This window comes from Tauraco erythrolophus, unplaced genomic scaffold (assembly GCF_009769465.1).
Source record: "Tauraco erythrolophus isolate bTauEry1 unplaced genomic scaffold, bTauEry1.pri scaffold_40_arrow_ctg1, whole genome shotgun sequence".
Taxonomy (NCBI): Eukaryota; Metazoa; Chordata; class Aves; order Musophagiformes; family Musophagidae; genus Tauraco; species Tauraco erythrolophus.
In genome coordinates this window covers 1,119,518-1,130,929 of record NW_028238614.1, presented here as the reverse complement: position 1 = coordinate 1,130,929, position 11,412 = coordinate 1,119,518, and the positions used below count along the sequence as shown (strand labels likewise).

The window sequence follows — 11,412 nt, the reverse complement described above, 5'->3', positions numbered from 1 at the left end:
CCCTACTGCAGGCTGTCCTACACTGTCCCACACCTGCACCTCTTTCCCTTCAGGTTGCTGATACCTTTCCTGCTTTCCCACCTGGCTCTCACCCCACCATTTCTATACCTTCACTGATGTCTCTCTGCCCTCTCTGTTTTCTCCTTGAAACACAAAGCCATGGGCTGATCTAGACTCCCTCCAGGTGACCTCTTGCAGCATAAGGCTACACTTTGAGTGAGATTTCTTTTTTTCACCTCCAGTTTGAACCTTCCAAGCTGCACTTTGCGGTTTCCTTCCATCCCACTACCAAGAGAAGTGCCATCATCTCTGAAATTACCTTTGAAGCAGTTGCAGGCTACTACTGTAGTGCCCTGAGCCTGCACTTCACCAGGCTAAAGAAGCTCAGGTCCTTCAGCCACTGCACAGAGCGCCCAATCCCCATCCTGGCAGGTGTCCTCTAGAACCTCTCATCATGAAGGGTTGATCTGTTGTGGAAGGAAATACAGAATCATTTATACTGAAAGGGACCTCGGAAGGTCTCTAGGCCAACCTCCTCCTCTCAAAAGGGTGAGCTACGAGGTCAGAGCAGGTTGCTCAGGGCTTTGTTTGCTTTAGAAGATCCAAGGATGGAGATGACACCAGCTCTGTGGAAAGTCCACTGCAGTACTTGAGTGTCTTGAAGGGGAGAAAGTGTTTCCTCCCTTATTTCAGCAGATGTCTATTGCCCCTCATCCACCCATCATGCACAATAGTGAAGAACATGGCACCGTTTACTTGCTGGTATCCAAGAAGATGTGGGAAGGCTGTTATTAGGTGCCGTGGTTAGCCCAGCCTGTAGCCCAGCAACTACACCACTGCTCGCTCACTCCTCCCCTAGGTGGGATGGGAGGGGAAAATCAGTAGAAACAGAGTAAAACACACGGGTTGGGATAAGGACGATTTAATAGAACAGTGCAAAAAACGAGAAAAGAGTAATAACAGTGGTAATGAAAAGAGAGCGGTACAAAAGGAGCGGTACAAATGCCCACCACGCCACGATGCGAAGAAGCCCCTCCCTCGATGAGCTCCGTCAATGTACAGACTGGGGGCATGACACGTGGTATCCCATAGCCCTATGACTAACTCCGGTCAGTTTCCCGAGCTGTGCCCTCTCCCACTTTTCCTGTGGAAGGTTAACTCTATCCCAGCCAAACCCAGGACATTAGGTCTCCCCAAAGGCTTCTCTTCTCCCGGCTTTGCACCGTTGCAGCAAAGGCGAACATGGACATCTGGGCGGCATTAGGCAGAGCACTGCCAGCAGGCTGGTGGAGGTCATCCTTCCTCTCTACTCAGCCCTGCTAGAACTTGTCCTGCTGACTCGCCTCAGGGTTTTCTGCTGTACCTCCTCACTCGCACTGCAGCCAAAGCTGCCCTCCACACATTCCTCCAATCCTGCCTTGTCTTCTTGTGAAAGAAAATATCTAGGAGACTGTTTTCATCGTGTTGGGTCAGGGATTACCATCCACCTTCCCTGTAACTGAGGTCTTCTAGCAGAGGTCCATGGTCTTCAAAGTCCCAAAGGAGTACCAGATCCTAAAATCGTGTCCTTTCCTCCAGCTGCCTAGAAGACAACTCATTCTCTTCCCAGCCTTCCTTGGGTCAGTGATTCATAGATTCATAGATTCATAGATTTCTAGGTTGGAAAAGACCTTAGAGATCATCGAGTCCAACCATCCCTAATCCCCATTAAACCATATCCTCAAGTAGCTCATCTACCCTATTCTTAAACACACCCAGGGATGGGGACTCAACCACCTCCCTGGGCAGCCTATTCCAGTGGCTGACAACCCTTTCAGAGAAGAAATACTTCCTAACATCCAACCTGAATCTCCCCTGACTAAGCTTATGCCCATTTCCTCTTGTTCTATCACCCATCACTAATGTAAAGAGCTCTTCCCCCACCTCCCCACCATCTTTTCTCAAGTATTTGTAGGCCGTAATCAGGTCTCCCCTCAGCCTCCTCTTCTCCAGGCTAAACAGCCCCAACTCTCTCAGCCGCTCCCCATAAGTTTTATTTTCCAGCCCCTTGACCAGTTTAGTCGCCCTTCTCTGGACTCGCTCCAGTTGCTCAATATCTCTCTTAAAGCGAGGGGCCCAAAACTGGGCACAATATTCCAGGTGCGGCCTCACCAGTGCCGAGTACAGGGGCAGGATCACTTCCCTGCTCCTGCTGGTCACACTATTCTTGATACACGCCAGTATCCCATTGGCCTTTTTGGCCACCTGGGCACACTGCTGGCTCATATCAAGCCGGTAGTCAACCAACACCCCCAGGTCCTTCTCCGCCAGGCAGCTCTCCAGCCACTCCTCCCCGAGCCTATAGCGATGCTTGGGGTTTTTATACCCCAAGTGAAGGACTCTGCACTTGGCCTTCTTAAAGCTCATGCCATTGGCCTCAGCCCAACGATCCAGTCTGTTCAAATCCCTCTGAAGGGCCTCCCTACCCTCGAGCAGATCAACACAGCCTCCCAGCTTGGTGTCGTCCGCAAATTTACTGAGGGTACATTCAATCCCCTCATCCAGGTCATTGATAAAGATGTTAAACAGAACTGGACCCAGCACTGAGCCCTGGGGAACCCCACTGGTGACCGGCCTCCAGCCGGATTTAGCCCCATTTACCACCACTCTTTGGGCCCGGCCATCCAGCCAGTTTTTAACCCAAAGGAATCATAGAATCATAGAATGGTTAGGGCTGGAAGGGACCTTCAAAGGTCATCTAGTCCAACCCCCCTGCAAGGAACAGGGATATCTCCAACTAGATCAGGTTGCTCAGGGCCTTGTCCAACCTGGCCTTGAACGTCTCCAGGGATGGAGCATCCACCACCTCTCTGGGCAACCTGTTCCAGTGTTCTACCACTCTCATGGTAAAAAATTTTTTCCTAATATCCAACCTGAACCTACCTCCCTCTATTTTAAAACCGTTACCCCTTGTCCTATCATAACTGGCCCTCCTGAACAGCCTCTCCCCATCTTTCCTGTAGGCCCCCTTGAGGTACTGGAAGACCGCTATAAGGTCACCCCGGAGCCTCCTCTTCTCCAGGCTGAACAGCCCCAACTCTTTCAGCCTGTCCTCATAGGAAAGGTGCTCCAGCCCTCTTATCATCTTCGTGGCCCTCCTCTGGACCCTCTCCAACTGGTCCATGTCCTTCTTATGTTGGGGACTCCAGAACTGGACGCAGTACTCCAAGTGAGGTCTCACGAGGGCAGAGTAGAGGGGGAGAATCACCTCCCTCGACCTGCTGGCCACGCTCCTCTTGATGCAGCCCAGGACGCGGTTGGCCTTCTGGGCCGCAAGAGCACATTGCCGGCTCATATTGAGCTTCTCGTCCACCAGTACTCCCAAGTCCTTCTCCTCAGGGCTGCTGTCGATCCATTCACCACCCAGTCTGTATTTATGCCTGGGATTGCCACGACCCAGATGTAGGACCTTGCATTTGGCCTGGTTAAACTTCATGAGGTTGGTACGGGCCCACCTCTCCAGCCTGTCGAGGTCCCTCTGGATGGCATCCCTCCCTTCCAGCGTGTCGACGGCACCACACAGCTTGGTGTCATCGGCGAACTTGCTGAGGGTGCACTCCATGCCACTGTCCACGTCACCGACAAAGATGTTGAAGAGGGCCGGGCCCAACACGGACCCCTGAGGGACGCCACTCGTGACCGGTCTCCACTTGGACATTGAGCCGTTGACCACTACTCTCTGAGTGCGGCCATTGAGCCAATTCCTTATCCACCGAGTGGTCCATCCATCAAACCCATGACTCTCTAGTTTAGAGAGAAGAATGTCGTGCGGGACAGTGTCAAAAGCTTTGCACAAGTCCAAGTAGATGACATCCGTTGGTCGACCCTTGTCCACCGATGTTGTCACCCCATCGTAAAAGGCCACCAAGTTGGTCAGGCACGATCTGCCTTTGGTGAAGCCATGTTGGCTGTCACCCACCACCTCCTTGCTCTCCATGTGCCTTAGCATGGTTCCCAGGAGAATCTGCTCCATGACCTTGCCAGGCACAGAGGTGAGGCTGACCGGCCTGTAGTTGCCCGGGTCCTCCTTGTTCCCCTTTTTAAAAATGGGGGTTATGTTCCCTCTCTTCCAGTCATCGGGGACCTCGCCAGACCGCCACGACTTCTCGAATACAATAGCCAGTGGCTTGGCAACTTCATCCGCCAGTTCCTTCAGGACCCGCGGATGGATCTCATCAGGTCCCATGGGTGTCCCTATCCAGCCCAGCAGTTACCAGTTTCTCAACCAGAACACTATGAGAAACTGTATCAAAGGCTTTACTGAGGTCAAGGAAAACTACATCCACAGCCCTTCCCTCGTCAACCAGGCGGGTCACCCTGTCATAGAAGGTGATCAGGTTTGATTGGCAAGACCTGCCTTTCATAAACCCATGTTGACTGGGCCTGATCACCTGGTTAACCCGTATGTGCTCATTAATAGCACTCAAGATAACCTGTTCCATGACTTTGCCCGTCACCAAGGTCAGACTGACAGGCCTGTAGTTCCCCAGATCCTCCTTCCTCCCTTTTTTGTAAATGGGGGTAACATCCGCCAGCCTCCAGTCCAGCGGAACTTCCCCAGTGAGCCAAGACTGTCCTATTTTGATCCTGACCAAAAGACCATTGTACCTCAAGGAGCGAGTGGTCCACCTAACAGTAAACCTGAGCAGACCCAGGCCTGTGCTGTGCTCTGCGTCCAGCTTGGCCTTCAGGCTGTGGTGTGCAGATCATGCTCCTGGGTTGCAGAATGAATCTGAATGAGAAGTCTGCAGGAAACTCCCACCTGGTACCAGTGATTAGGCCAACTGCATGTCCCTCCCTGTAGCTGACACGGCCACAACAAATTCACATGTAATCGGCCTCTTTTGGGGCAGTAGAAATGATTTAAATTTTTTGCCTTGTAAGAAAACACTGCAAGTGATCAGAGAAGCAAAATGGGACAACCCTTCTACAGACGGATCTGCAGGACTTGCTGCACCAGCTGACTGGACAGAAGGAACCTCACCATGATGTTCCAAGCCACCAGCCTGCTGCTGGCCTTGCAGCTTCTTGCAGAAACACAACCAAAGCGTGTGCGTGCTGCTGTCCCATCAGGTGCTTGGGGGAAAGCACATGACAGTCACAGCCAAGCCCTCTTCTTGGATGGGCCTACCAGGTAATAAAATGGTTACTTTAAATCCAGTTGAATAACTCAGGAGATTAATATGTGGCTCCATGGCTGGTGTCATGGCCACAATTTCGGCTTTTTGGATAATGGCATGGGCCACATGGCACCAGGCCTACTGGAACCAGATAGAACTTGTCTTTCTCAGAGGGGAACGAGGGTCTTAGTGCAACAGCTAGCAGGGCTCATTGACAGGGCTTTAATCTAGATTTGAAGGGGGAGGGGGGTAATACCAAGAATGATAAAGATGCTGGAAGTACCTGTAGAACAGCAGAAGGGAATTCCAGCCACTCCAGCCAGGAAGTCAGATTCATCTGGGGCCCAACTTAAATGCCTTTATGCCAACGCGCAGCATGGGGAACAAGCAAGAGGAGTTAGAAGTGTGTATGTGCCTGTCGGGATATGATCTTATTGGCATCACGGAGACGTGGTGGGATGAATCCTATGACTGGAGTGTCAGAATAGAAGGGTGCAGGCTCTTTAGGAAGGACAGGCAGGGGAGAAGACGAGGAGTTGCCCTCTGTGTCAAAGACCAGCTGGAGTGCATGGAGCTGCACCTGGGGACGAATGAGGTCCCGACTGAGAGCTTATGGGTTAGGATTAAAGGGAGAGCAGGGACAGGGGACATAGTAGTAGGGGTCTGCTACAGACCACCTGACCAGGAGGACTGGGTGGATGAGGCCCTCTACAGACAGATAGGAGCTGCCTCATGTTCATGAGCCCTGGTCCTCATGGGGGACTTCAGCCACCCCAATATCTGTTGGAAGGACGACACAGCAGGACACAGGCAATCCAGGAGGTTCCTGGAATGCATGGAGATAACTTCCTTCTCCAAGTGGTAGAGGAACCAACGAGGAGAGGTGCTGCTCTGGACCTTGTTCTCACCAACAATGAAGGGCTGGTGGGGAACGTCACGCTCAAGGACAGCCTTGGCTGCAGCAATCATGAAATGGTGGAATTCAAGATTCTTAGGAAGCAAGGAGGGTGCATAGTAGGCTCACTACCCTGGATTTCAGGAGAGCAGACTTTGGCCTCTTCGGGGATCTCCTTGCTAGAGTACAATGGGACGAGGCCCTGGAGGGAAGAGGGGCACAAGAAAGCTGGTTAATATTCAAGCTCAGGAGCGGTGCATGCCAACAAAGAGAAAGTCAGGTAGGAACACCAGGAGGCCCGCATGGATGAACAAGATGCTCCTGGACCAACTCGGACACAAAAAGAAGGCCTACAGAGGGCGAAAGCAAGGCCAGGTAGCCTGGGAAGAATACAGAGCGATTGTCCGAGCAACCAGAGATCAGGTTAGGAAAGCCAAAGCCCTGATAGAGTTAAATCTGGCCAGGGACATCAAGGGCAACAAGAAAAACTTTTATAGATATGTCCGTGATAAAAAGAGATCTAGGGAAGATTTAGGACCTCTCTGGAAGGAAACGGGGGACCTGGCTACCCGGGATATGGAGAAGGCTGAGATTCTCAATGACTTCTGTGCCACAGTCTTCACTGGCAAGAGCTCCAGTGGCACAGCCCAAGTCCCAGAAGGCAAAGACAGGGACTGGGAGAATGAATAACCACCCACTGTAGGAGAAGATCAGGTTCGAGACCATCTAAAGAACCTGAAGGCATACAAGTCCATGGGACCTGATGAGGTGCATCCGCGGGTCCTGAGGGAACTGGCAGATGAAGTTGCTAAGCCACTATCCATTATATTTCAGAAGTTGTGGCAGTTTAGTGAAGTTCCCAATGACTGGAAAAGGGGAAACATAGCCCCTTTAAAAAGGGGAAAGCGAACTACCGGCCAGTCAGTCTCACCTCTGTGTCCGGCAAGATCATGGAGCAGATCCTCCTGGTGACTCTGCTAAGGCCCATGGAAAAAAAGGAGGTGATTGGTGACAGCCAGCATGAGTTCACTAAGGGCAAATCCTGCCTGACTCATTTGGTGGCCTTCTATGATGAGGTTACAGCATTGATGGATAGGGGAAGAGCAACTGACATCGTCTACCTGGACTTGTCCAAAGCATTTGATACTGTCTCACATGACACCCTGGTCTCTAAACTGGAAAGACATGATTTTGATGGATAGACCACTCGGTGGATAAGGAATTGGCTGGATGGTTGCACTCAAAGAGCTGTGGTCAATGGTTCATTGTCCATGTGACTATGTCAAAGTGACGAGTGGTGTTCCTCAGGGGTCAGTACTGGCACCAGTGCTATGTAACATCTTTTTTGGAGACATGGACAGTGGGATTGAGTGCACCCTCAGCAAGTTTGCAGATGACACCAAGCTGTGTGGTGTTGTGGACACGCTGGAGGGAAGGGATGCCATCCAGAGGGACCTTGACAGGCTGAAGTGGTGGACCTGTGAGAACGTAATGAAGTTCAACAAGGCCAAGTGCAAGGTCCTGCACGTGGGTCGGGGCAATCTCAAGCACAAGTACAGGCTGGGTGGAGAATGGATTGAGAGCAGCCCTGAGGAAAAGGACTTGGGAGTGCTGGTGGGTGAGAAGCTCAACAGGAGCCGGCAATGTGCACTGGCAGCCCAGAAAGCAAATCGTATCCTGGGCTGTATCAAAAGAAGTGTGGCCAGCAGGTTGAGGGAGGGGATTCTGCCCCTCTACTCTGCTCTCATGAGACCCCACCTGGAATACTGTGTTCATCTCTGGAGTCCCCAACACAAGAAGGACATGGAGCTACTGGAGCGAGTCCAGAGGAGGGCCACGGAGATGATCCGAGGGCTGGAGCACCTCTGCTATGAAGACAGGCTGAGAGAGTTGGGGCTGTTCAGCCTGGAGAAGAGAAGGCTCCGGGGTGATCTTATCGCAGCCTTCCAGTACTTAAAGGGGGCCTATAGGAAAGTCCCCTAAAAAGAGGGACTTTTTACAAGGCCGTGTAGTGATAGGACAAGGGGCAATGGATTTAAACCGAAAGAGGGCAGATTTCGATTAGATCTAAGGAAGAAATTTTTTACAATGAGGGTGGGGAGGCAGTGGAACAGGTTGCCCAGAGAAGTTGTGGCTGCCCCATCCCTGGAAGTGTTCAAGGCCAGGCTGGATGAGGCTTTGGGCAACCTGGTGTAGTGGAGGGTGTCCCTGTCCATGGCAGGGGTGTTGGAACTGGGTGATCTTTGAGGTCCCTTCCAATCCTGACCATTCTATGATTCTATGATTCTGTGATTCTCAAAGTTAATGTGCCAACCACGTGTCTTCTGCTGGCCTATCAGAGACACTGGTAGATGTGAGCCTGAAACACATGTCCCAGTCACGGTTCAAGGGCTGACCTATCAGCTACTGCAGCAAGAAGTGATCTCATGGGCCCTTTCCCAGCCATATTCCTGCTGCTGGCCTTTCAACTCCAGAGACAGCAGTGACCTCACAGCCACCTTCCCAGCCTTGTGCCTCCTGCTGGCCTGTGAGATCCTGAGGCACCACTGACCTCACCATAGCATTCCCACCCATCTTCTCCCTGTGGCCTATCACCTGATCAGATGCAGATAATCTCACTTTCCTCTTCCAACGCCATGCGACTGTTCTGGGACCTCACGAGCTCCCCCTTTGCCCCCAGGGGCCAAACAGGTGAAGTCAGGATTATGAAAAGGTTGAAGGTGAGAGGATTAGAGCGTGAGAAAGAAGAGCTTCAGGGGTTCAGTGTTCAGGTGTAGGGAGGAGAGCTCACTTTTCATTGTTAGCAATTAGGAAGAGGTTTCTAGGGCAGGTTTGTTGTTTGCTGAGAGTGTCTGGTTAGTGTGTGGGTATGGGCTGGGTTTGTGGATTCGAGTTTTATTTAGGGCTGGGGTAAAGGACAATATTTTATGCTAAGTGTATGTGCAGGAGATTAGGGCGATCAGTAGGGATAAGGGGTGATGTGTTTGGACTTGGTTTTAGAGGTGTATTTTGAGATGAGGGATTCGAGCAGTGGAATGCTTTCAGTGCGAGAGGCAGCGTTTAGGGGTAGGGTTAGGACTTTAGGTTAATGGTTAGAAATAATGTAAAGCTTTAGTTGTTCACTGGTGTTTTCTCTCTAGTGCATTTTCCTGGGCACGTTCTTGAGAACAACGTCAGAAGCAGATCTAAGCCCTCAGGCACTGCCCTGAGAAGATCCCCTTTCACGATGGAGCCTCTCTTACAGAGGCCAGCTCTGTCACAGCAGTGCCCATTGTCTGCCCCTGCCTGCGGTCACAGGGCTGCCACCCCGCAGGACTGTGACCAAGCTGCCAGAGAGCTCAGGGCTGACACCAAACCCAAGGGCTCAGAGAGAGAGTGTGGGAGGGAAAAGAGAGCAGCTCTGGAAGAACAAGTGCTCCCTGGCAGGGCTGCCATGCCGGGACTCGCTTCCCCTCCACCTCTGCACACAGGACCTGTCCCTGCAACTCTGAAAAGGTCTTGGATGAAGGAGGTAAAAAAAAGTCACTGTGATGCTCTTTATTTTGTTTAATCGCACAGAGCGCACAGCTCCTCATTTGCACAGCCACTCGGTCAGGGAAGGAAATCAGAGAGTGAGTGAGAAAGGGGATGACAACATCGCTACAAGTGAAAAACCACCAATTACAACAAAAATTACAGCCAACATACCGGGCCTGTAAAAGTTTATAACTGCTGTGCAGAAGCAGATGGGCAGTTTATTGTTTGCAAATAACACCGAGTCATCAGTTTCCTCAGGGCATCCTTGAGCTCCTGGTTCCTCATGCTGTAGATGAGGGGGTTCACTGCTGGAGGCACCACCAAGTACAGAACTGACAGCACCAGATCGAGAGATGGGGAGGAGATGGAGGAAGGCTTTAAGTAGAGAAAAATGGCAGTGACAACAAAAAAGGAAACCACGGCCAGGTGAGGGAGGCACGTGGAAAAGGCTTTGTGCCGTCCCTGCTCAGAGGGGATCCTCAGCACGGCCCTGAAGATCTCAACATAGGACACCACAATGAACACAAAACACCCAAATCCTAAACAGGCACTAACCACAAGAAGCCCAACTTCCCTGAGGTAGGAGTGTGAGCAGGAGAGCTTGAGGATCTGGGGGACTTCACAGAAGAACTGGTGCAGGGCATTGCCATGGCAGAGGGGCAGTGAAAATGTATTGGCCGTGTGCAGCACAGCATGGAGAAACCCAGTGGCCCAGGCAGCTGCTGCCAGGTGGACACAAGCTCTGCTGCCCAGGAGGGTCCCGTAGTGCAGGGGTTTGCAGATGGCAACATAGCGGTCATAGGACATGATGGTGAGAAGATAAAACTCTGCTGACATCAAGAAGAGGAAAAAAAATAGCTGTGCAGCACATCCTGAGTAGAAAATGTCCCGGGTATCCCAGAGGGAATTGGCCATGGCTTTGGGGACAGTGGTGGAGATGGATCCCAGGTCAAGGAGGGAGAGGTTGAGGAGGAAGAAGTACATGGGGGTGTGGAGGTGGTGGTCACAGGCTATGGTGGTGATGATGAGTCCATTTCCCAGGAGGGCAGCCAGGCAGATGCCCAGGAAGAGCCAGAAGGTCAAGAGCTGCAGCTCCCGTGTGTCTGTGAATGCCAGGAGGGCAAAGTGGGTGATAGAGCTGCCATTGGACATCTGTTGCATGAGGGTATCTGAAACTGTCCAAGGAGGAAAAACAGTGACAAGTTACAGTAGACTTTTCTGAGAACAGTCTATTCAATCTCACAGAAACACTCCCCCCCACCTCTGCCTCTGCCTACCCCTCCCCTTTCAGGAAGACCTTCAGCAGGTCCCTGTTGTTAGCTCAGGTTGGTGCTGGCTGAGGGTGCCACTGGGAGCAGGGGCTCTGCAGGAGTCACTCTTGCCCTGTAGAAACAGTTAAATGGGAACAGGGGGTGATCTCAGATTAAATCCACTTGTGATGTCACAGAGCTTCCCAGCATTGTCACTCCAAGTTTGCCCAAAAGCAGAGCACAGCCGTGGGGATTTGGTTTTGTTCTTTTTGTCCCAGTTTCCTCACCACACCTGAGGAGAGCTTTTAGGGCAGAAATCCTTGGAATTTCAGCAGCACTCCAAGTGAAACCTTGTGGGTTCAGAGAGGCCCAGGGACTGTCATAGAATCATAGAATGGTTAGGGCTGGAAGGGACCTTCAAAGGTCATCTAGTCCAACCCCCCTGCAAGGAACAGGGATATCTCCAACTAGATCAGGTTGCTCAGGGCCTCATCCAACCTGGCCTTGAACGTATCCAGGGATGGAGCATCCACCACCTCTCTGGGCAACCTGTTCCAGTGTTCTACAACTCTCATGGTAAAAAATTTTTTCC

General features: G+C 51.7%; 1 protein-coding gene across 1 annotated transcript; it reads right to left on the bottom strand.

Moving 5' to 3' along the window:
- Window positions 1–9,756: 9,756 nt before the first annotated feature.
- Window positions 9,757–10,787, bottom strand: LOC147526039 (olfactory receptor 14J1-like). Its single transcript, XM_086630606.1, has one exon. The coding sequence runs from the start codon at window positions 10,729–10,731 to the stop codon at window positions 9,757–9,759; it is 975 nt and encodes a 324-aa protein (XP_086486732.1). The 5' UTR covers window positions 10,732–10,787.
- Between the last annotated feature and the right edge of the window lie 625 nt (window positions 10,788–11,412).